Source organism: Cucurbita pepo, chromosome LG14 (genome assembly GCF_002806865.2).
Source record: "Cucurbita pepo subsp. pepo cultivar mu-cu-16 chromosome LG14, ASM280686v2, whole genome shotgun sequence".
In the NCBI taxonomy this organism is placed as follows: Eukaryota; Viridiplantae; Streptophyta; class Magnoliopsida; order Cucurbitales; family Cucurbitaceae; genus Cucurbita; species Cucurbita pepo.
Window position 1 is genome coordinate 8895134 of NC_036651.1, and position 25055 is coordinate 8920188.

The window sequence follows — 25055 nt, forward strand, 5'->3', positions numbered from 1 at the left end:
TAACACAAAAGTTAACTCATCATACTTTACTTTTAAACCAACCAACATAAATGACATTGCACAGGGTTACAGATAAACCAATGATTATCCTGAATAACCTACCTCCAAAATGCTATAATATTTTCCCATCTATCCCTCTCCGTAAACTTGCCAAATCAACAATTATATGATAGGGTTCACAACAAGCATTCTCCTTCGACAGTTGTTTTCAAACTAACTTTGAGAAACCCAGGCACAGTCTACTATCAATTACTCTTCCCCTACTGGGAACAAATTTCTTGGAGGTAATGTTCCGCATCCAATGCTGCCATGCAACCTGCACCTCAAGAAATAAATATTAGCCAGCAATAGGAATCAACTTGACTTGAAAACCATTATGGAGGAAAAATTGAAAACATTGCAAGTGAAAGAAAGACATGGCTTTCGTACAAGGAGGACATTTTTTAAGGCGAAAAGGAAAAGGAGCTAAATCTAAAACGAGCCAAAATGATTCTTGTCCAATATTGTTTTTGTTTCAAGCCTGAGAGTGTTCAACCTGAAAACTCCAAAATGATTCTTAGACACAAATTTTAAGCCAAAACCAGCTCTACTTTACCATCAAAATACAAATTTAAGAAATAATGGGGAGATGGATGGCTAATTTTTTTTTTTTTTTTGGGCGGCAAATTTGGAGAGAAGAGTGGGGCAAGAGTGATCTACAATGGGACGTATATCGAACCAAGATTATATAAAAAGTTGTACTTGGTGAAGGGTTTGAAGCTGATATACTCACATTGTGGCAATAACTGTGGTACGTATAAATTTTAGCAATAAAGACCCCAAAGGCCTAGGAAATATGTAGGGCTTAGTAGAAATTCGAGATGGTTTTAATAACCCCAAATGTCAAACTAAAGTTTCATGAATGTCCTGCCTTTTACCATAATTCTTTTACCATAATTACACATTGTCAGCTAGTTCTACTTGTTGATTTTCTGTGAGATCTCACATCGGTGGGAGAGAGGAATGAAGCATTCTTTATAAGGGTTTAAAACCTTGAGGAGAAACCCAGAAGGGAAAGCCCAAAGAGAACAAGATCGGCTAGCGGTGGGCTTTGGCTGTTACAAATGGTATTAGAGCCAGGAACCGAGCAATGTGCCAGCGAGGACGCTGGACCCCTAAGGAGGTGGATTGTGAGATCCTACATCGGTTGGAGAGGAGAATGAAACATTCCTTATAAGCGTGTGAAAACCTCCCCTAACAAACGCATTTTAAAACCTTGAGGGGAAACTTGGAAGAGAAAGCCCAAAGAGAACAATATCGACTAGCGGTGAGCTTCGTCTGTTACATTTCTACCCCTACTTCTCATCCATTAAGGATCTACCCCTACTTCTCATCCATTAAGGAATTCTTCATCCAAACTCTTATACATTTCTTCATCACTTGACTATTACCTCTAAAGGAAGCTTTCTATTAGTCCCACAAATTCCCCCGTCCTAACAGATTCTTGCTAACCATGAGAGTAAAACCAGCTCTTACCATTGACCACTCAAACCACCTCAACAAAGACCCGTGTATTTACATATCTCTCCAACAAACTCAGTTCCTATCCTTGTAAGAAAATACTATGAACAATTGGGAAAGAAAACCCGCTATTTAGTGTCATTGAGTACTAAAAGGTTGACCTATATCAAGCATTCAACCTTCACATCAAAATTTAGAATCATTTTATCTAATGGATCACAACATTAACCTGATCTAATCTAAAACAATAACAACAATACATCGCGAAAATACTTAAACACTCCTACTTCTCTGTTATGAATCAGGTTCACTACCATATTAGCATGTTAAAAAAATCCCAATAAAGAAAACAGGGCTCCACAACTCATAAATTTACCATGAAGACTCATCCAATTTTATTTCGGGTTCTGCATAAAGGCTATATGCATGTTGGATTTTTATTTTTCTTTTAGGCCTAATAATGATATAACAACAGAAACGCAGCTGCAATTACATCATAAATGCATTTTGTAGGTGCAATAGGATCCTTTTTGGGGCAAAGCTATACAATTCCATGCCCTCAAATTATATATTACCCAAAAACCTGTCACTTGATTTTCTAGTCTCCCCTAACACACCAACACCTTTTTCTCTCCATCCTCAAGTCATTTCCCTCACTTATGGCCATGTCTTGTGCGCCAATAGTAAGAGGAAGACGTTTGTTAATTTGTATAAGCCCATTACATAATTTTTTAGTAAGAAGAGAATTAAAATAGGAAGAAGGAAAATGAGTGGAAACTGGAAATTTTTTCTTTATACTGACCCGTTCCAGCAGCTGTGATAGCTTGTCTGTACTTCTTGTCCTGAACATCACCAGCCGCAAAGACTCCCCGGATACTGGTCTGCGTCGTCCCTGGCTTCGTCAGCACATAGCCATCCGAATCGAGTTGAAGTTGTCCAGCTAAGAATTTGGTAGCTGGTTCGTGACCAATAGCGAAGAACAATCCGGAAACCTTCAAATCAGAAACCTTTCCGGAGACCAGATTATGGACCTTCAGACCCCCCAGGGCTCGTCCATTAGCGTCGCCGTAAGCTTCCTTAACCACCGAATTCCAAATCACCTCGATTTTAGGGTTGCTGGAGACGCGCTGTTGCATGATCTTGGAAGCTCTGAAGGTGTCTCTTCGGTGGATAATATACACTTTGGAGCCATACTTGGTGAGGAAATTGGCTTCCTCCATGGCGGAATCTCCGCCCCCAATGACCGCCAAGGGCTTGTTTCTGAAAAGAGGCGCAGCGCCATCACAGACAGCGCAAGCCGAAATACCTCGATTCCAGAACCCATCCGCTTCGCCGGAACCAGGAAAGGTTAATCGCTTCGCAACCGCACCAGTAGCGACAACCACAGAGTCGGCAAGGACGGTCATGGAATCAGTAAAGACCTTAAATGGCTTGGATGAGAAATCGACCTTGGTTACGGTCTCGGAGTAGATCTGAGTGCCAAAGCGAAGCGACTGTTTGCGGCAATTGTCCATGAGTTCGATAATGGACCTTCAGACCCCCCAGGGCTCGTCCATTAGCGTCGCCGTAAGCTTCCTTAACCACCGAATTCCAAATCACCTCGATTTTAGGGTTGCTGGAGACGCGCTGTTGCATGATCTTGGAAGCTCTGAAGGTGTCTCTTCGGTGGATAATATACACTTTGGAGCCATACTTGGTGAGGAAATTGGCTTCCTCCATGGCGGAATCTCCGCCCCCAATGACCGCCAAGGGCTTGTTTCTGAAAAGAGGCGCAGCGCCATCACAGACAGCGCAAGCCGAAATACCTCGATTCCAGAACCCATCCGCTTCGCCGGAACCAGGAAAGGTTAATCGCTTCGCAACCGCACCAGTAGCGACAACCACAGAGTCGGCAAGGACGGTCATGGAATCAGTAAAGACCTTAAATGGCTTGGATGAGAAATCGACCTTGGTTACGGTCTCGGAGTAGATCTGAGTGCCAAAGCGAAGCGACTGTTTGCGGCAATTGTCCATGAGTTCGATACCAAGAATGCCTTCGGGAAAACCAGGGAAGTTTTCAACGTCGGTTGTGGTAGTGAGCTGGCCGCCGGGGGCAATGTCGTTGGCCATCCATCCTTCGAAGAGAATAGGCTTGAGCTCAGCGCGGGCGGCGTAGATAGCAGCAGTGTGGGCAGCGGGGCCACTTCCGATAACGCAAAGCTTGGTTTTAAGGGTCTTGGTAGCAGCCGCCATGGCTGTCGAGCTTGTTGAGCTGGTGAATATCGGAGCGAACGCTACTGGAGGAAGGACAGAGGCGGCGCAAATGGAAAAACAACGCTTTTCGCGGTAAACACGGAATGGTATTCAGCGCCCTATTATTCCCCGGCCTCCAAAGCGAGTATCCATTCTCAGTTGGACCAGCCTTCTCTTTTGACTTTTGACTTTGACTGTACAGGTTTTTCTTTTTGCTTTTTTAACAAAATTGGAATAAAATTTTGTAAACAATGTTTAAAAGAATTATTAATTAGTATTTATACCGACAAAGTGCATATTTCTGTCTATCTTCGATCTTGGAACTTTTAAAAGAATAACTTTAAAAAAATTAGAACTATAAATTACAAAGTCTATGGGAGAATATATTCTAGAATCTTTTGTGTGGGATACAACTTATAAACTTAAATTATAGTTTAACATGTTTCAATATGGAGTTAGGTCAATCCTTTGAACACATCTTTTGATTTAATTAGTTTGTTATTTAGTAGCTATTCTTACATACATGGTTACGAGAGATACGTGCGTAGAGGGACATTATAGTACTTGTATGCTTCTAGCTAGAATTTTATTGAAAATTGGAACATATGGATTGGTTTGGATCAATATGGAATTATTACACCACGTTTATTCTATCTTTTCACTCTCGTTGATCATAATAGGCATAATTCAAATAATTTATGTAGCTTCAACATCTTCGAGGCAACACAATTTAAAAAAAAAATCGCTTATTCCTTCGTCTTTCATATGAGTTTCATAATATGATATCCCACATTGGTTGGGGAGAGAACGAAACACATAGTGTGGGAACCTTTTCCTAGCAGATGCATTTTAAAGCCTTGAGGGGAAGCCCGAAAGAGAAAGTCCAAAGAGGACAAGATTTGCTAGTAGTGGACTGGGGGCATTAGAAATGGTATAAGAGCCAGACACCGAGCGATGTGCTAACGAAGAGGCTGTTCCCCGAAGGGGTAGACACAAGGCAATGTGCCAGTATGGACGCTAGCCCCAGAGGGGTGGATTTGGTGGAGGTCCCACCTTGATTGGTGAAAGGAACAAGTGTTAGCGAAGGCACTGGGCCTGAAGGAGGTGGATTGTGATATCCCACATTGGTTGGGGAGGAAAACGAAACACGAGTGTGGAAACTTTTCCCTAGCAGACGCATTTTAAAACCTTGAGAGGAAGCCCAAAGAGCAGACGCGTTTTAAAACCTTGAGAGGAAGCCCAAAGAGGACAATATCTATTAGCGGTAGACTTGGACGTTTTAAAACCTTGAGGGAAAGCCCGAAAGAAGAAGCCTAAAAAAGACAATATCTGCTAGCGGTATATTTGGGCCGTTCACATAATTATAGGAATTTGTTCTATAAGGACTCAATGGAGGAGTTATTGTACAAATAATTTCTCGTGAATGTAATTCGTTAGATAGATATTGTTTTAAATTTAATAAATGTAATTTGAAAGGTTTAGAGTTGTGGTTCGCTTATCGCTGCGGGTGGGACTCAAGATTGGCACCGCAAGCGGCTTGTCTGGACCTACTTGGGATGAAGGGAGCCTTGTCCTCACCATTTACTTGCTCTTTGCATTGTTTCTGCATACACAACAAGCAACAACGCTTTGAAGCATCAGATATCAAACCATGGGATTCTTTTTCCCTTCATGCTTTATACTTTCATGGTTATGAACCTAGGATGAATAGGGAAAGTAGAAGACATGATAACCGAATTTCGACTCGTTCTGGGAATAGTATAAGCCTATGTTATGACGCAAAAGTTCTTTCAATAACTTTTAAACCAACAAACGTAAATACAAATTACCCAATGAGTATCCCAAATAACTGACCCCGAAAATGCTATAATATTTTCGCATTTATCCCTCCTCGCAAACTTATGAAGTCAACAATTATATGACAGGGTCTACAACAAGCACCCTTCAACAATCATTCTTGATATTTGGCCATTGTCTTCAAATAATTTCTCAACGGCCAACTTTGAGAAACCCAGGCACAGTCTATTATCAATCACTCTTCCCCTCCTCAGAACCAATTTCTTGCAGGTAATGTTCCGCATCCAATGCTGCCATGCAACCTGCACCACAAGAAATAAATCTTAGCCAACGGATCCGAAGCAACTTGAATTGGTAAACCGTTACGGAGGACAAATTCGAAACATTGTAAATCGTACAAAAGGGAAATGCTTTAAGGCAAAAAGGACCAAAAGTCCCATTGTCTTGAGCTCAATACATAACACAGGCTAAACCTCTCATCTTCTCTTCAATGGTTCTTAGACACGAATTTTAAGCCAAAACAGACTTTATTTTACCTTTGAAAACATAAATTGAAGGGTTTGGGAGGAGGGCAAAGAAATAATGGGAAAATTGATGACTAACTTTTTACTTCGGAGGCAAATTCGGAGAGAAGCGTGGGGCAAGAGGGGTGAACAATGGGGCATATATTGAAACCAAGATTATGTAAAAAAGTTGTTGAATAAGAAAAACAATACTAGTTATTAGTAAAAGATCTTAAGCATACCATGTTAGTAGTGAATATATCACTATGTCAAGAAGCTTCTTATTATGGGCATCAATGTTAGCACAAAGGTTATTGAAAAATTTGCTAGCATATACGATTGTAAAAAGGGGGAATGACCAAATATGTACCTAGATTACCTTTAAAAAGGAAACCACACATCATTTTACATCTTAAAGACTATTAATGAAAATATAGAAAGAATGATTATCAAGAAGGTCATCATGTTATACTTAAAAAGGTAATCATGTTATACTTCAAAAGGTAGAAGTCCACCCTACTACAAGCCACACTTATCCAACCTCCCCACTTACTACGTGTCTCTATTCGAAATACCACATAAAGTGGCTACGGATATAGTAAGGTTATTCAGGAACTCTGTGGAAAGATGACTCACACCTTGTTCAACGAAATATCATAAACCTCCCAACAGAAAAGGGAACTCGATCTATTTTCGATAAAGAAGAAGAACAAAGCTCTTCTCGCAAAATGGATACAAAGATATATCATCACGAAGAAAATGCCTTGTAGAGAAAATTTATAAAGACTAAATATACTCCTATGTCATGCAAAAATTGACCCCTCCATTCTTTTGCAAAGGTGCCTTAGAAGTACATAAAGAAATATCAAAACCTTATCACCAATTGAATTCGTCAGGGTGATGGAGGAAGCACATCATTCTGGACCAACAAATGGATTAAAAACACCATGCTAGCCCTGCAGTATCCACTTTTGTACAAATTCTCTCATGACAAAAGAGCCACAATAGGGGGTCAGTGGACATAATCGATTAGCCACAGTGGGTGGAAGAACTTTCTAGCCACGATAGGTGGTCAATGTGACCCATGGGAAGGTATTAACTAAATAGTGCGGGTTAGTGGCCATATTTGATTAGCCTCCTTGCGCTTGCTCCACACTATACTGAGTGATAAGGGAGAGTTGTACTTGGTGAAGGGATTTTAGTTTGATATACTCACAAGGTGGATATAAGTGTGGCATGGATAAATTTTTTTAAGGAAATAAATAAATAAGCTCTTTGTGAAGTGAGTGTCCAGGCTAAACTCTTTCGCAAGTCTTTCGATTCACTTTTAAGGATTCATACCCACCCAAGAGGTGGTGTTAGGCTCAAATAGGTAAGTTTTGTCAGTGATTGGGTATCTAACAAAATCGTAGACTATGCAAGGATGAGTAACGAGATATGCCAAGAAGATCCATGGCGAGGCTGGGAGTTCATAGGGCAGGAAAAAAATCAAGTCTCAATAATGACCCTATAGGCCTAGCAAGTATCTAAGGGTAGGTAGAAATTTGAGATGGTTGACCCAAAGCTATGGAACTTGGGTGTGGGTCTTTTGTCGAAATGGAATGGCCTTATCTTTTTATTTTTCGTTAATGGGTGTCGGGGGTCTGGAAGCACAGGAGAACGTTCTTTTGCTGATATTATCACCAGTATTCGATACTGGGTCATTCATAGCATTACTATACCTTCTCTATCCTCTCTTGTTGTTTGTCTTTCTCTAGATAGACTAGGGGTAAGCTTTACCTTTTAATGTCAATGTAGTTGTCTTGCTCGTCACCGGATAAAGCAAATCTTGGTTTTCGTTTCCCTTGTGATGGACCGGGAAGAGGGGAAGGAGTTCTTCTCCCAATTATACATCTCTTCGTCATTTGATTGTTCCCTCCACAGGAAACTTTCTATTAGTCCACAAAATTCCTCCATCCTAACAGATTCTTGCTAATCAGGAGAGTGAAACCCCCCTTTCCATTGACCACTCGAACCACCACAACAAATAAGCCCATTTGTTTACATATTTCTCCAGACTTGGAATAATTGGGAAAGAAAACCAGCCTTTAATGTCATTGAGCAACTAAAAGGTTGACCTACATCAAGCATTCATCCTTTAGATCAAAATTTAGAATCATTTAATCTAAAGAATAACAACAAGAAACTGATCTGATCTAATCTAAAACAATAATAACACATATCCAAAATAATTCGACGCTCCTACTTCTTTATCATGTATCCTTCACTACCACATCTGCATGTTCAAAAAACTCAATTCAAAAAAAAGCAGAGCTCCACTTAGATTTTAGCAACTCCTCATAAATTTACCATGAAAACACATCCAATACTATTTAGAGTTATGGACCAAGGCTTAAAGCATGTTAGATTACTATTTTTATTTGGGACAAATTACGAGAATATTTGGGAAATTACCACCTATTTTATGTATTCATGTTGTACAAGCCATGTAGCTTCTAAAAGTTATCTGCTAACCACCATTTGAGCAAATTGGACGCCACATCAGATTAAACTAGGGAGATGATTCCTTATCTTCTCCTATTTAGAGCGATTAGCATACATGTCTGTTCAAACAGTTTCTAGGAAGTAAACTGATTTTATGTACCCCATGCACTATTGAGGTTATACCTTAAAGTAGATAAATATTTGAACTTTTTTTAAAATAACAGGAAAAAAGAAAAAAAAGATACGGTTCTCCTTCTTTTACCAAGAATAGAACCTTGCTTCAGCAAAGCAATGCTTTTATGTGCAAAAAGCTTTTGCCTGGTGATGTACCTAATGCCTCAAAACACAGGCACCAAGTGTTTGGAAGTTAAGGAGAGCATTAAAATGGGGCGAAGGAAATTGAGGATGGAAACCAGAAAGTTTTTTACTGACCCGTTCCAGCAGCTGTGATAGCTTGTCTGTACTTCTTGTCTTGAACGTCACCAGCCGCAAAGACTCCCTGGATACTGGTCTGCGTCGTCCCTGGCTTCGTTAGCACGTAACCATCAGAATCGAGCTGGAGTTGTCCAGCTAAGAATTTGGTTGCTGGTTCGTGACCAATAGCGAAGAACAATCCAGAAACGTTCAAATCAGAAACCTTCCCGGAGACCAGATCATGGACCTTCAGACCCCCCAGGGCTCGTCCATTAGCGTCGCCGTAAGCTTCCTTAACCACCGAATTCCAAATCACCTCGATTTTAGGGTTGCTGGAGACACGCTGTTGCATGATCTTGGAAGCTCTGAAGGTGTCTCTTCGGTGGATAATATACACTTTAGAACCGTACTTGGTGAGGAAATTGGCTTCCTCCATGGCGGAATCTCCGCCCCCAATGACCGCCAAGGGCTTGTTTCTGAAAAGAGGCGCAGCGCCATCACAGACAGCGCAAGCCGAAATACCTCGATTCCAGAACCCATCCGCTTCACCGGAGCCAGGAAAGGTTAATCGCTTCGCAACCGCACCAGTAGCGACAACCACAGAGTCGGCAAGGACGGTCTTGGAATCAGTAAAGATCTTAAATGGCTTGGATGAGAAATCGACCTTGGTTACGGTCTCGGAGTAGATCTGAGTGCCAAAGCGAAGCGACTGTTTGCGGCAATTGTCCATGAGTTCGATGCCAAGAATGCCTTCGGGAAAACCAGGGAAGTTTTCAACGTCGGTTGTGGTAGTGAGCTGGCCGCCGGGGGCAATATCGTTGGCCATCCATCCTTCGAAGAGAATAGGCTTGAGCTCGGCACGGGCAGCATAGATAGCAGCAGTGTGGGCAGCGGGGCCACTTCCGACAACGCAAAGCTTGGTTTTAAGGGTCTCGGTAGCATCCGCCATGGCTGTGGAGCTTGTTGATATGGTGGCGATCGGAGCGGAAGGTATTGGAGAAGGTGGGATAGAGGCGCGGCAAATAGAATACAAGGCTTTTCGCAGTAAACTTGGAACGGTATTCAGCCCTCTATTATTCCGATTGCCTCCGAAGCGAGTGGCCATTGACTATTTAGATCTTTTTAAAAGGCTGTTTTACGCGTCCTTCTGATCAGAGCGTAGCTTATAATAAATGAGACATTAAATAAGATTTTAAAAAGTGGTGTCATATGCCTATCGTGTAAAATAACGTTGAATTATCCTTTGCTTCTCCATCTTTTTATTTTTTGGTGCCAAGCTTGTCACCTTACCCATGGGGTGGAGTTCCTTTCCGGTATTTGATTCTCATGATTTACTAAACACAACTCTTTACAATGGTATGACATTGTCTACTTCGAACATACACTCTCATAGTTTTGTTTTGGGCTTTCCGAAAACGTCTCATACCAATGGAGAGAGTATTATTTGATTATAAATCCATGATCATTTCTTAAATTAGCGGATGTGTGACTTTCATCATCCAACATGTCTAACATGTATCAAAGTTTTCAAGTTATATACATGTGTTGGACATAGACACGTTAGCTAAACTAACGTGTTTGTGATTCTTAGGTCTTTGAAGGGTGTTGGTGATCGATTGTGGTTGACAATAGCGACGACTGTCGTCAACGAGGGTGAGTGATGGCTTGGGACAACCACGATGAATGCGAAGATGGAGAAATTTAAGGTTAATGTAGGAATTTGGTCGTAAAATTTTAAAATAGAAGTCATCTAAATAAGCCTATTTTAAGGTTTTTTCTGAATTTGGATCCTTATAATATGGATACTTTGGATAATTTGGAGAATGTTGAGGATGGTTGGGAGTCTTAAGTTTACTCATTTAGGAAATGATCATGTATTTATAAATTTTTAAGCCATTTTAATAAATTAAAAGCAAATCCACTAGAGTCAATGTTCAACAATATCATACTATTGTGGAGATTTTTCCTTTCTAAGCTGCTCCATCAATGGAAGTGGAAACTGTGGAGGTCTCGATGAAATACAAGCAATCCGCAATGGCTTCCGCGTAGAAGGCGTTAGAGCAGCGGAACGATCTCAGCCTGCACACGGCGACACACTTCGGTTGCGCAGCCGAACAAGGCTTTGGTCTCCGCCTCTTCTTAATCCCAATAATGGACCGCAAGCTCCGGGAATGGGAGCGACACCATGAATTTAAGATCCGCAACAGCCGCACGAACTTCGCCCGCAGCCTGGAGACGAGTGTGTTGACTCTGGCAATTCGGAAGTCGACGAAAAATAGGCCGAAGGTTTTCTTCGAAAGAAAAATTAGCGGAAGTAAAAGGAGAGAGAGTGAGAGATTCACTGATAATAATGCTGAAGACTCGATGATTTATTTTACTTCAGTTGAACGGTTTAAATAACAAATCTAATTACAAAAATAGAAAAAACAATTATACAAAAATAGGAGTAGTGGACGAAGACTTCGCCCAAATTGACAAAAGAATGGCTCCTATAATCACGCTTCTCCATTCGCGTGAATTCAGACCTAACTAAATAAGGAATGACTTTTATTTAACAGAGTGAATCTCCTGGAGTTGAGACAGAAGCCTCTGCAGGAGCGCCGCCGCCTAATCCTCCGATATGCAATAGGATCCATTGTCTAATCGGAGTTTCTTTCGGTGGAAATCGACTCTCACGTGAGAATGGTTCAAAGTTGAAACCGGATGAAAATGATTATTTATATATGCAACTGGAAAGTGAAAGTGGGGAAAAATAATTATTTATTTTAAAATATCAGATATAAATATTTTAATTTTAAAAAATATTAATTAAATTGGTTACCTGAATTGCTATACTAATTAAAGTCTTATCTTTTAAATATAATTATGTATTCTAAAATTTTAAAAACATTTTAGATTGACATATTATAAACATTTATTAGTTAATTCACAATTTGGCCGACCAAATATGTTATTATTATTTTTATTTTTTTAGAAAAAGGCAAAATGTTAAATTTAAAACATCTATTTATTCATTTCAAACATAGAATTAAAATTAATATTTATTTTATATTTAAATAAAAAATAAATACTTATAGGAGGTGATTATTGGTGGACCTATTTTAATTTAAAGAAAAAAGTATTTTTAAAAAATAATATTAATCATATCCCCTTTGGAAGACTTTCACGAATTTTTGTTTTACAACTATTAATATTAATTTGAATTTAAGATCCGGTCGGTTCAACTCTCTTTAGGCTCATTGACGGACCGACTCCGACCGGAAAAGGCTATAAACCGACCGATGAAGTTGGTTCGGTCGGTTTGGGTGGATGGGCTCGGTTTGTCGGAAATTTTTGGTGGCCTCATTATTACAATGTGAAGTGCAAAAAGGATCTGGCGGGTGGTGGTATTAAGAGTAAAAATAAGTAAAGAAATGGAGCCCCCGCCATTGCTAGGGCTTTGGTTCCATGCCAGATCTCTCTTCATCCAACGACGAAGAACATAGCAATGTCGTTGAAGCCTTCGGATTTGGACTCTTCAGCTTTTGATGCGCAATCTTCGTCCAATCCGATTCCCTCGGATGCTACTCCGGTTCCCTTGGATCCCCCCTCCACCTCCTCCACCCTCTCTGAATCTGAAGAAAATCACTGCTCATCGTCCTCACCTTCCTCCACACCACCTCCGGTTCATTTACCTCTCTCTTGGCCTCCCGATGCCACTCTTTCCCTTCAATGGATTCAGCATCTCATCGCCGCTTTCGATTGGTCTTCCAAAAATTTATCTCCATCCGAGTTTCCTTCTGTTCTTCCCGTCTCTGTTTTCGACACTCTAATCCTCACAGCTTCCAAAATCCTCCACAAAGAACCCAATTGCCTCAGAATCCTCGACGACTCAGTCGCCAGCAGCGACTCGACTGTAGTCGTTGTCGGAGACATCCACGGGCAATTTCATGATCTCATCTTTCTTCTGCAGGATGCTGGGTTTCCTTCTGATAATCGTTTCTTTGTCTTCAATGGTGATTACGTCGACAGAGGGGCTTGGGGTCTTGAAACTTTTATTCTCTTATTGGCTTGGAAGGTATGTATGGTCTGATTTTAGTTCTCTCTTTAGCACCTTCGCTTACTTTTAATCTTTCATGTAATCATGCTCCGTGTATTGTCCGGGATTTTATGTTATGCGTACAGTAGCATGTGACCTGCTGATTAATTCTTTTTCTAGTCTCTGTTCAATCTCTATCGGCTCAGCCTAGTAATTGTTCTCCCATTTGTTTAAAAAAAAACATGGCATCACGTATATCCTTGCTACTTTGTAGTGTTTCTTTGCCTTGAACAGGGGGTTTTCATTTGATTAAATTCTGATGGATAATGTCTAAAGGTGTTTATGCCACATCGAGTATTTCTTCTTCGTGGAAACCACGAGTCCAAGTACTGCACATCCGTTTATGGTTTTGAGAAGGAGGTTCTAACCAAGTACGGAGACAAAGGTAAGCATGTCTATCGGAAGTGTTTGGGGTGTTTCGAAGGGCTGCCTTTGGCCTCCATTATAGCTGGACGTGTATTTACGGCTCATGGAGGACTTTTCCGCAGCATATCAGTTCCTTCATCTAAAAGATCAAAAGGGAAGAAAAATCGTAGGATAATCTTAAATCCTGAAGCCAACGGGTTATCTCTTGGTTCATTAGAGGAACTATCCAAAGCCAGAAGATCGGTTCTTGATCCCCCATGGGAAGGCTTGAATTTAATACCTGGTGATGTGTTGTGGTCTGATCCCTCGATGACTCCCGGGCTCTCCCCAAATAGAGAGAGAGGCATAGGTCTCTTGTGGGGTCCTGATTGCACTGAAGAATTCTTGAAAAAATTCGATCTGAAGGTAATTTTATCTAACTCATCGCTTTGTCAATTAATTTGAGACGTTAACAATGTGCATGTGTGTGTGTTTGGATTACGATCTCTCTTTATTCTCTAAAAGATACATTTTATACAACCCTCCCTGGGTTTGGGGCTTGACTTTCTTCCCCCCTTTTGGTTATTTTCTGTCATCTATAAAAAGTGTACCTTATAGGAGATACATTGTTATGAAACATCTTTGTTGAAAAACAAGACCTTTAACATCAACAAACTTTTTTTTGTAACAGATTTTCAAAATCCAATCAGTTTATGGTTAAGAAAACCGATTTGGAAGATCTTAAAGAGAACAATGTGTAGATAAGACACAAATGTAACATGTTATAGAATACGTCAACATGAATTGAAGAACATAAATTATATATATATTTTTTATATATATTTGTGAGACAGAATAAGAACATGGTACACAAACTGAAGAAGAATATAAGAGAATTAAAAGAGTTAAACGCAAGGAAACATATGTTCGACCAAATAGCCTAATGAGAATTAAAAGAGTTAAACGCAAGGAAACATATGTTCGACCAAATAGCCTAATGCTGTGATACCAAATGTTATGAAACTCTTCGGATTTGATCTAACAACCTTGTTGAAGAGCAAGATCTTTAGATCTAAATTATCCAAGGGAAAGTTTTGGAACGGATTACCTTGATGATCAAGATCAAGAGTAAAAAAAAATATTGTTTTTAAACTCGTGATTCGAATCACTTCACAGCAGGTTTGATCAACACCACTTGAACGACTCTAGCATGCAAGTTCTAGACACAAGAATTTGCAAAGTGAAAAACTTAGCTCTCAACAAACCTAAAATAGAAACTCTATTTCTATTCTTTTCTTTTATTGTAGACATCACATTTTGAATTTAAAAGAATAGAGTTTCTATTTTTACTTTTTATTTTACAAACTCTTGTGTTTAGAACTTGCATGTTAGAGTCATTCAAGTGGTGTTGATCAAACCTCTTGTGGAGTGATTCGAATCACGAGTTTAGAAACAAGTTTTCTTTAGTCTTGATTTTGATCATCAAGGTAATTTGTTCTAAAATTTTCTCTTGGGTTGATTCTTATCGTTTATGGGATTCTTGGATAATTTAGATCTAAAGGTCTTGTTTTTCATCAAGGTTGTTAGAACAAATCCCAAGAGTTTCGTAACATACATTTTTAATGCAAAATTTTAGCTAAGGAATTATTATACTAGTTTTACTGGTGGTGGCGGTCAATGTGTCCGAAACTTGTTCTAAATGTTAAATAAAAATTTAAAATCACTCAACTATAAAATGTTCTCGAGTAATAAATGGTTGATCAAGGAATACTCTTCGATTATAAATTTTTTACTTGGACTGGGCCCAAGCTTATTTTTTACCTTTGTTGAACAAAAACGTGATTTTTGTATTATAGAAGTCAATTATACGTGACATGAACTACTAAGTCGTCTCCGAATCCTTGTTTCTAGGCTCTTTTGTAACTATTTGCTTGGTCTTATTTCTCTTGACGGGAGTCCTTGTAATTTGACTCTTTTTTATGGGCCTTTTCTTTCTTGTATGCATGCTTATTCTTTCATTTTCTCCATCAAAGTCAAGTTTTTTTCATTGAAAAAATCATTGTAACTGTTTGCATGTGAAACCGTTGCATCCTTGAGGACAAGGCTACGGACTTTGACTTCTTTTTTGAATACCTTTCTTGCATTGCTCTCACTTGATGTAAATTCTCCCCATATTTTTAGGACTATAGCCTTACTTCTCTTACTTCACATTTTTTTTATAAGAGACAATTTCATTGAAGATTGAAATTTACAAAAGGATGTAGATGATGTTTACAAAGGCAATTTTTTTAAAAAAAAAAAAAAAAATCATATTGACACCTTTGTTTCTTTTGTAATTACATCTCATCAATGAAATGAATGACGCTTGTTTCTCATAAAAAAAAATTAAAAAGCAAAAGGGGCGGAGGCAATAACTATATATCTTTCCAGAAGTACGTTCTGCTTTCTTCTCCTGTTCTTATATATGTAGAAGCTTAATGTATAGATCAAGCCTCGTGATATGCTTCTAGGGATTTTCGTTACTTGCTGGTTTCTTTCTCCCTTCTTCCAAGAGTATTCCAACCCTCCTCTCCATTTCCGATCTTTTATGTATTTTGTCTCCTTTCATTTCTTCCGCAGCTGACTTTACTATATCCTTCATAGATTACCCTTTCATGATCCTTCCCTTTGACGTGGTGATTTTGGTGCTTTAATTCTAAAGTCGTCAAAATAGAGAAGAAAACAATGAACAATATAGGTCATGTGTTTGAGAGGCTTGTTCTGTTCTTGAATTCCTAATTTGCTTCCTCTCTTTCGTCTCCTTTAATATTGTACCCCTGAACTCACTGACTAACTAGTAAAAACCTGTCCAACTGCCTAACTCTCTATCTGGCATCTAACATTAGCATATGCCGTTGAACACTGCCAACAATACTCATCTCTAGGTGTATCTTTTATGACATAAAGCAAACTGTCTAGAAGGCCTTGGTCAATTAGTGATGATAACCTTTTCCTTTTTTGTTGTGTAGCTAATTATCAGATCCCATGAAGGTCCTGATGCTAGAGAAAAGAGACCCGGTCTTGGAGGAATGGATCAGGGTTACACGATAGATCATGTTGTAGATTCTGGGAAATTGATTACTTTGTTTAGTGCTCCAGACTATCCACAATTTCAGGTATTGACTGGATCTTTATCTCTTTATCTAGCGGTTGACATTGATTTGTTTTTAATCTTTGTACTTCTTTCAAGTTCTTCTCTTTTGTCTATTTAAACTAAGCTTGGAGGGATAAGGTTTCTATCAATCACCTTGGCAGATTAAAAATCAGTGTCAGCCATCCGTGTGATGTTTTGCCTCTAGAAATCAGTATTAGTAGAATATCACACGTTGCCTGGTAAAAAAGAATTGCAATCTGTACGACATTTTTTGTTTCCATTTGAAAACTACTTGTGCTACGTTTATTTTTCCCCAATGGGAAGTTTTTTTTCATATTTGAGCGTCTGCAGTCTTTTAAACATAATGGTATCATGTATGTTTGGTGGGCACAAGTTTGAAGATAAGTAGTGAAGAGATAGTTACACATAGGGTTTCTTTTTTAAAAATTATTAATTATAAATGTAACGACATTCATTAGTATCTTGTTAATTTTTTCTTTGTCGTAACGGGTCAACAATATATTAGTTTTATTTCCTTAAGGGCAATATAAACATCTTTTGAAAAAAATAACAATATCTTTTAAACTTGAATAAGCGTGTGGTTTTGAAAGACCCTTCAAAATATTCTACCAAGAACATTTTTAGATTTCTCCTTACCTCAATTCTTTGAGAGAGGTTGATCTCTCCCCCAAGCTAAAAAACAAAAAAGATCTTTCTTAAGGCTTCTCCTTACCTCAATTCTTTGAAGGCACATGCCTATCGTGCGCTTTCTTATACGCTTATTGGAGGGTTTTTTAAAACAATGACTACAAACTGAAGTAGGAGATAATTCACATCTAAATATTGCAGTACAAAGGCATTTCATTGTCTTGATAAATGAGTAGATTTGATATTACCTTTTATTTCACCTGAAGTGAGAGAACTGTTTTCCTTTCTGTTTTTCCCTGCAGGCTACTGGGAAGAGGTACAAAAATAAAGGTGCATATATTGTTCTAGAACCTCCGAATTTTGATGTTCCACTCATTCATAGTTTTGAAGCCATTACTCCACGACCGAAGGTAGGAAGCTATTACTTTGTTTAGAAGATTATTTTCAAGATGGTGAATCTTTCCTACTTAGATATTAAAACCATATTTTAAAACAATTGAGGTGCTTGCGTCATGTCCTATGACTTACGGCCCAACACAGTTAATCCAATAGCTTAAAAAATCGTATCAGAACATGAGCTTTCAATGTTTCTTTATTAACTGAATTGATGTAAATTTCCATCTTTGTTCCTCAGAACTTAACGACACAAAGGTAAAATCTCCACACTATGTCTATTTATCCCCCTCCTCCTACTCTCTAATCAAAGGCCTCCTAATGTTCTCGGGCTCCATTAGGAGGAAAACCTAAACATGCAGCTTTTTGGGACCCTGTGTACAACGAAATCAGGAGAAATTGGCCAAGTGGAAGGGATTTCTGATTTCTGAAGGAGGTGGAGACACCTTGATTGATGCAGTTTTAATTAGCATCCCTTATTAGTTTCCATCTATCTTTAACTTTCCATATCAGAACACTAACTTTCCTTGGACTTAAGCTGATTGTTGAAAACAGATCCTTAGGCAAGGAAGAGTGAGATGTCTGATATTTGTATTCTTCAAATTCAATATCCTTCAAGTTTCTTCTAGTTTCTAATTTCCATTATGAATGAATAGAAACCCAATTTTCACCAGGATAGGGGACAAAAGGAAAAGGGAGAAAAGTCTGTTCTGTCTTTTCATTTTTTTTTCCTCTTGTCCTATACGTTAATACTCTCGTTTATCAGGGGACGTACCATTTTTCCTTTGCCCTTTTACCTGATGACCATTTAGATCTTTACCATAACATCCTCGCCCCAGGTTTCTTTTTGAAGAGGCTCAGAAGTCAGTTGGAGATAGGGATGATGTATTATCCCATTCCACCACTCTCTCTTATAATGATAGAAAGATGTGTAATGCTACGTAATTACTTTTGAGGCCTTGGAACGGGAGCTAACTGTTATTGCTTTGCATGCAGGTCAATGCGTACTATGATTTTGAGGATGTAATTGACTCTGACGAAGAATTAGATTTGGCAACAATGACAACTGATTCATGAATGCAAGTTGTGTGTAGTTTATGAAATCATTAAATTTGTATTATATACACTAAGTTGCAGGAGGAAGCATCCTATTCTGGTTTATGGTAATCTGACAGTTGATTTCATTCAAGTGTCGTAAAATCTATATACATTTGTATTTAAATTATATGAATTACATGTGTTAGTTCACTTGAAAATGAAAATTTCGTCATGCTTTTCATTTTTAATAACGACACCATGATGCACCTGTTCTTTAGACCATTGAATAGACCTCCCACTTCATTTACATCCTTGACAAGTTTTGGTACTGTATACTTCGCTTCAGGAAGATCAGAAATTCTTTTTTCCTATGAATGCTTGCACATGATGTTTTTAGGACAGGTTTTGGTACTGTAGGAAGATTGGAAATTCTTTTTTCCTATGATTACTAGCACATGATGCTTTTAGGACGAGTTTTAGTAATATATACTTTGCTTCAGGTTTTTTCCTATGACTACTCGCATATGATGTTTTTATTGCCCTTGGTTTATCTTGACGAATATCACTTGTACGTCGCTTGTATGTTGAAATGGAAGTGACAACGACAAAACGAACTAATGAAAATGTTTGGGTGTCAAATCATTAAATCTTATCGCCAAGAATAAATGAAACAATTTACTTATTGCTAAAAGTTATAAACAACAATGAGTACTAATTTGTAAACTTATTACCTTAGATTAGAAGGGGCTTTCGCATAAGATACAACTATAGCTCCTCGATGTCAACTAACCACTACCAACGATCTTACAAAGCAAAATCTTGTTTCCTACCTAGCTAAGCGGTTTTTTGCCACTGTCAAACTGTATTAACATTATAAAACAATCTAACATTATCGAACTACAAGATCGGTTTGTACATCGAACTTTAAGTGGGGCATGTCGCAGCTTCATTCCAACTGTTCAAATGGAACACGAACAAACAACTGTCCGTGTAAGGTGACAACGGCAGAAGTCTGATGTGGATCAATCCTCGACGGTAGGCTGACCACCTGGCACCAAACAACACGCATTGATTCATTCTACATTTAAGTTAATCTGATTTTTCTCTCTTTATTTTCTTCCTTTCTCCAGGCAACGAATTTAAAGGTTCGAGGGCGAGGAAATCAGGGGAATACAGATTAAAACAAGGAAAAACGTAGAAAGACCTATACATTTCAACAATGGAATAAATAGTTGAAGATAGTTCTAGTTACTCAAATAAGCTGTGCCAGAATTGAGTTGAGGAGGGTAAGGACCTTTTTGAAGGGTGTGACACCCCATGGATTATCAGGATGTTCGGGTTCACCACTAATTACCAAGCGTCCCGCCGGATCAGACTGAACACGCACCTGTAGAAACAGAAACAGGAGTTGGGAGAATATTTATGCGCTGCTTGTTTCTACTATGAAACATATGTACTGATTCTGACCAAAACAAAATAAAAGTCGAGAGGTATCGATGTCTTGAGCTCAAAGCCTAAGGCCTCACGAGCTAAGGGTAGCTACAGCCAACAGGATGGAAAATGCTCAGCTCTTAGCCATCGCAAGAAATCAGAAATTTCAAAGAAAATGTGTTGTCAATTGAGCTTCTTAAAAGTATTTTGAAAAAGATACATTTTTTATAGATGATAATTTCATTTGATTAAATGAAATAAGTAATTAAAAATAAACAAAGCCAGATTCTCCACGAGGACCATACACATTGCAAGTAATGAAAAAATTGAAAACAAAAATGATGTACCTCCTCACGAAGTAGTCCGGGAACTAATGCATAGACCTCATAACAATCTTTCTGCAACAAGAATGTACTTGCTTTGTAAGTTGATCCTACGATCATTATTTGATGTGTTTTTTTAGTAGAAACATACTCCAGAACTTACAGTTTTCTGCACATTGACTTTGACCCAGTCGGCTGGTTGTCCAATATCAACTACTGCTACGTCCAGCCTAGCCATTAAAAAACGAACAGCAAAAATGCTAAATTAATTTCCATCAGCCCATCTAATGTTTCTTACATGGGTATCTCAACGCAAATTGGCCAACTGTCATATAATGTGTAGCTGTATCAAGATGCGTAAAATAGAAAGCCATATAAAGAGGGAACACTAACTGTGGTTTGGGTGATTTTGTACGTGCTGATTTCATGGCATGCTCCATGTAAGATGATTTCTTGCGTTTAAGAAGACCTATATCAACCAAAATAATAACATATATTTATATTTATATATCAGATTGAAGGAATAATTCAGCTATGCAGCTATCCATACTGTAAAGAACCCAAAAGAAGCTTACCAATGCTTTTAAGTTGTTTTTCCCTTTTCTGCATTGAAAGTGAGTTCTTATCCTACAGAAATTATTAAAAAGGAATCACATTGGAAACGGATAGTAATGGAATAAATTGAGGATGCACAAGAGAAATAAATCCATGAAACACCCAGCATTCACCAGACCTTGATAATAGGGTCACTAACTTCACCATTTCCCAGTAGACGTGAGTGCCAACCCTGCATGGCACGTGCTGCAGCATCTCTTCGTGCTCTACCTGATCCTGGTCCCTGATGAAAGTTGAGAGAGAGAGAGAGAGAGAGAGAGAGGTTTTACTAATACAAATTACTGCAGAAATTTGATAGTGTACCATATTGTCTCTTTGGTATTTCCTCGGCAATACAGTACAAACATAAGCAGGATCAATAAAACTGTCAACATTATTAATTAGGTTGATCACAACAAGACCAACCTGGTGAAAATACTAGCACCTCTTGATTCATATCTTCGAAGTACTAGTTCCTAAATAATAGTTAAAATCATAGTCACTAGCACTGAATTCTATGAAATGAAGTGCTTTGTAAGCTTCTACTCTGTCTTACTTCATCTTGTTAGCAAAAAAAAAAAAAACACCATAATAGATTACTTTCCCTAAAAGTTGCAGTATGGCAGAGAAACATGAATATACTACCAGACTACAAAGTTGAACAAAAAATATCACCTAGATGCAAGAAGACCATAGCCTTGTATCTTTCATGATGAAATAAAATAATGTAAGTCCAGCGGCTTGAAATTCTTACCTGGTTTTCAATACTCATAGGTTCTGAGTTGGAAGCAATAGGTACACTAAGTTCACCACCATGGGTTTTATGCCTCTCATAATCAAGGAGAGCCTAAAAAAAACTCAAGAAGTTACAACCAAAAGTATAGTGTTGCGTAGCTTATGCAACTATATGTTTCTTTTTCCATGTGTAAATGGAAGATGGACACACTTGAGTTTTGATACAAAGATAAGGTACAAAAAAGCACCAAAAAAACACAGATAATAAATTGAAATAATACTTGGTATGGTAAAAATACATGGATTTAAAACTTCATCCATTTGAAACAAGTGCAATGGATTATAACATCATTACAAGAATTCAAATGACCCAAAAGTAGCCTTTACAAACCAATTACATTTTTTTTTTTATAAGAAACCTATGACTATGAAGATCCCCCCATAACACTAGCCATCAATTCAAAAAACTTCCCCATGTGACCAAAGTGATCAGCGCATACAAATTGCAGATATAAATACATCAATGAAAATANAAAAAAAAAAAAAAAAAAAAAAAAAAAAAAAAAAAAGGTGATAAAAAAATCCTATCATATCTACGCTGAAGGACAAGGCAATATAAAAGGCCCAACAATTCCTCCCCAAATGGAGATGTTACAATTCAGTGACTATGGAACCATATATTCTTCAAACTACGTGAAGAATGCATCAACAATGATTTTAATGTAAAATCAGCATCAGGTTAGGCATTAAGCTAGGATGTTCAATGCTTTCAGACAATATAACTGCTTTTACTCTTAATACACGAAAGAAAGACAGGTGAAAGAACATAAAATACTATAAATTGGCAAAAGTAGCAACTTGTCTCCCATAATGTCACATGGGAAGATTTTGACAACGTAATCTACAAATTGTGTCCATACTTTGGGGGCTTGAAAGACTCTCCTACTTGCCGCCACAACTTGCATGAAGTCACCTGTCCAAAAAGGATGCCAGTTGTGTCAAAAATAAGATTTCAGAGCTGCAAAATTAATCAAATGAAACAAGAAATCTCATGACAAGAAAACAAAATAAAAACATAAATAATAGACCCGCAATTTTCTAATTTTCTCCCCCCAACTACCTATGACCTAAGGCTGTTGGAAGAAGAGAGGTTAAAGACTTTATATGGAGTTGCATATATCAAGAGCATTTACTTGACCATTAAATTTAGGCACATTACAGATTTCAGAAAGACTAATGTGGTCATTCACAACACTTCATAACTAGCCACTCACTATGTACGAAGCTGCTAAGCCCACAAACAGAGAATCGTATGAGAACTATCTTCAAAATATTTATAGTAGATTTTATGTGATTCAAAAACATGTTCATTAAAGCAAGAAACTAGTTTTCAATTTCAGATTATTTTTCATAGGAAACGTATACGCCAGACAAGAAACACAGTGGTCATTACAGAAAGAACAACAGAATATACCTTGTCATAGCCTCCCAATCTAGTCACAGCCCTCCATAACCTTATAATAAAAAGTTTAAAATGTGAGCTCAAACTCCAATTCCTATTGGAGGATGAAAATCATGCTGCAGTAATGAAGAATAAAAATATTACTTGAGGCAATTCAGACCCTCTCCATAGAACTTGGGAGGTTTGAACTCCAGGCTTCTTTCTCTGAAGAAGTTCTCAAGCTCCTTCATGAAAGCAGATTGCTCTTCTTCTGTTCCGGATTCACTACCTTCAGCAATATGATTTTCATCCAAAATAAACGAGTGACTCATATTTGTATGCCCATTATGAGGTGTAGTAACACTGTCTTCATTGAGCTTCAACCCTATGGCATTTTCTGTTTCCGCTTTAATACAAGATGGCATTGGATGGGGAGTTACAGGTTCATCATGATTTGCGATTAAAGCATGATCAAGAGAACCAGTTTTAGTTTCAGGCATCTCAAAGGCCTCAGATTTGGCATCCATGGAGGACTGGACAGTTTCTATGTGAGAGTTGGAAGTAGCAGCATCTAAACCCAACTCCCTTGGGGGCAACTCATCAGGGCCAGTTTTGACAAGAATCTCAGGTGAGTCAATCACTTTTTCACATGAGTTGGGAGTTGCCTCAGCTGTCACACAGAGAGAATCATGGAGCTCATCTTTCGCATTAACTTGGTTGCCTTCACTTAAAGCAACTGGAACATCCTGTGCAGATTCCTGTTTCTCCTTCGCATCACACATCTCCGGTTCCAAAGAGAGAATTCTACAACTAATGGAAGTTAGGCTTTCAGAAGAAAGTTTAAGTAAAGAAGGAAAGAATGCAGCTCATGGAATTTAGGTTTTCAGAAGTCTGTTAAGGAAAAAAATGCTACATAAAAGAAAATGGAAACCCAACCCAGAATCCGGAAAATAGAGTTGGGCATCTTTACATGAAAGTAGTAGGACTAGCAATACTCGCTAGATGGGCTACCCAAAACGCTCAAGCCAGGATCCTCATCTTAGTTTTTCAGGAAAGACCTAACCCTAAGAGTCGATTCTTCCGCCCTCCCCTTAGCAAGAGAATCGAGTAAACGGAACAGCGTGCACATGTGCCTCAAATGCATAATACATCAAGGCTCCAAAGATGATTGGCGCAATGAGAAGAGAGAGAAAGCAAATATTTCATATGCATTTTGGGGGGGTTGGTGAAGGGGGAGGAGAAGGAAGACATTATCAGATGCTTATTGCTTAATTTGGAAAAGAAAAAGGAGTGGCATGCTTCAAGATTCATACCTGGAAAACAAGAACGAGCTATGGAAACGGAAATTACTGCTTTGATGTTCTGTGGTAGTTTTACGAACATGCAATCCAGAAAGAAACCCTAAAAATCACCTGCACTTCACCGTTCTTCTTTTCAAATCCGATTGCACGTTCAGTTGGGTAGTAGTGAAATTTGAATTCGACGTCGTCTATTTCTAGTTCGACTCGCGCTGGAACTGCGCGCCTTGAATGAGAACCATCGCCATCAGAACTTGGACGTCCGTAAGTGGTTCAGGAACGAACATAGATGGGCTTTCTATGAAACAACTAAGTGACCGCCCATCCCAGACGGGCTTTGTGACATGTCACAACCTTACTATGAAACAACAAAGTGGCCGCCCTTAGGATGGTGCATCATCTAACCGACTATAAACCATGGACCATGGCCATTAAAGAGAAAATGAGACATAAGGGTCGAGTAGGACCTCATGCCTTAACCTCGAAAGTTGGAGTTTCAAAAAAAATTTGGGCATGCGATCTGGAATTAACTCTGTCCATATGAAATATAAATGCTTGCCAAATTTAATGTCAATCGAACATCAAACGGGTACTCCACGACACCGTATGACCGTTTGCCAAAATAGCGTTTACCTCGAAGAGGATTGAAAACTCCTCAAAATGTACCT

At 38.5% G+C, this 25055-nt stretch overlaps 3 protein-coding genes across 4 annotated transcripts; 1 reads left to right on the forward strand and 2 right to left on the reverse strand.

Moving 5' to 3' along the window:
* Nucleotides 1-10097, reverse strand: LOC111809941 (thioredoxin reductase NTRB-like). Of its 2 annotated transcripts, XM_023696421.1 has the most exons (3): nucleotides 9619-10097; nucleotides 2303-2972; nucleotides 1-316 (listed from the first exon to the last, which is right to left on the reverse strand). In XM_023696421.1, the coding sequence occupies exons 1-3, from the start codon at nucleotides 10033-10035 to the stop codon at nucleotides 261-263; spliced, it is 1143 nt and encodes a 380-aa protein (XP_023552189.1). In that variant the 5' UTR covers nucleotides 10036-10097; the 3' UTR covers nucleotides 1-260. The 2 variants fall into 2 exon arrangements, with proteins under 2 accessions (XP_023552189.1, XP_023552188.1); XM_023696420.1 differs by lacking the exons at nucleotides 1-316; nucleotides 2303-2972 and adding an exon at nucleotides 5504-5831 and having other exon boundaries at nucleotides 8949-10092.
* A 2214-nt stretch (nucleotides 10098-12311) lies between these two features.
* Nucleotides 12312-18784, forward strand: LOC111810253 (serine/threonine-protein phosphatase 7). Its single transcript, XM_023696907.1, has 5 exons — nucleotides 12312-12987; nucleotides 13285-13779; nucleotides 16362-16508; nucleotides 17437-17544; nucleotides 18524-18784. The coding sequence occupies exons 1-5, from the start codon at nucleotides 12418-12420 to the stop codon at nucleotides 18602-18604; spliced, it is 1401 nt and encodes a 466-aa protein (XP_023552675.1). The 5' UTR covers nucleotides 12312-12417; the 3' UTR covers nucleotides 18605-18784.
* Nucleotides 18785-19277: 493 nt separating this feature from the next.
* LOC111809871 (AT-rich interactive domain-containing protein 3-like) lies at nucleotides 19278-24693 on the reverse strand. The gene is made up of 13 exons (XM_023696334.1): nucleotides 24403-24693; nucleotides 23255-23893; nucleotides 23123-23162; nucleotides 22554-22621; nucleotides 22432-22441; nucleotides 21668-21760; nucleotides 21053-21157; nucleotides 20895-20946; nucleotides 20713-20788; nucleotides 20483-20549; nucleotides 20344-20394; nucleotides 19860-19952; nucleotides 19278-19613 (listed from the first exon to the last, which is right to left on the reverse strand). Exons 2-13 carry the CDS (start codon nucleotides 23869-23871, stop codon nucleotides 19512-19514), a joined length of 1374 nt encoding a protein of 457 aa, XP_023552102.1. The 5' UTR covers nucleotides 23872-23893; nucleotides 24403-24693; the 3' UTR covers nucleotides 19278-19511.
* Nucleotides 24694-25055: the final 362 nt, after the last annotated feature.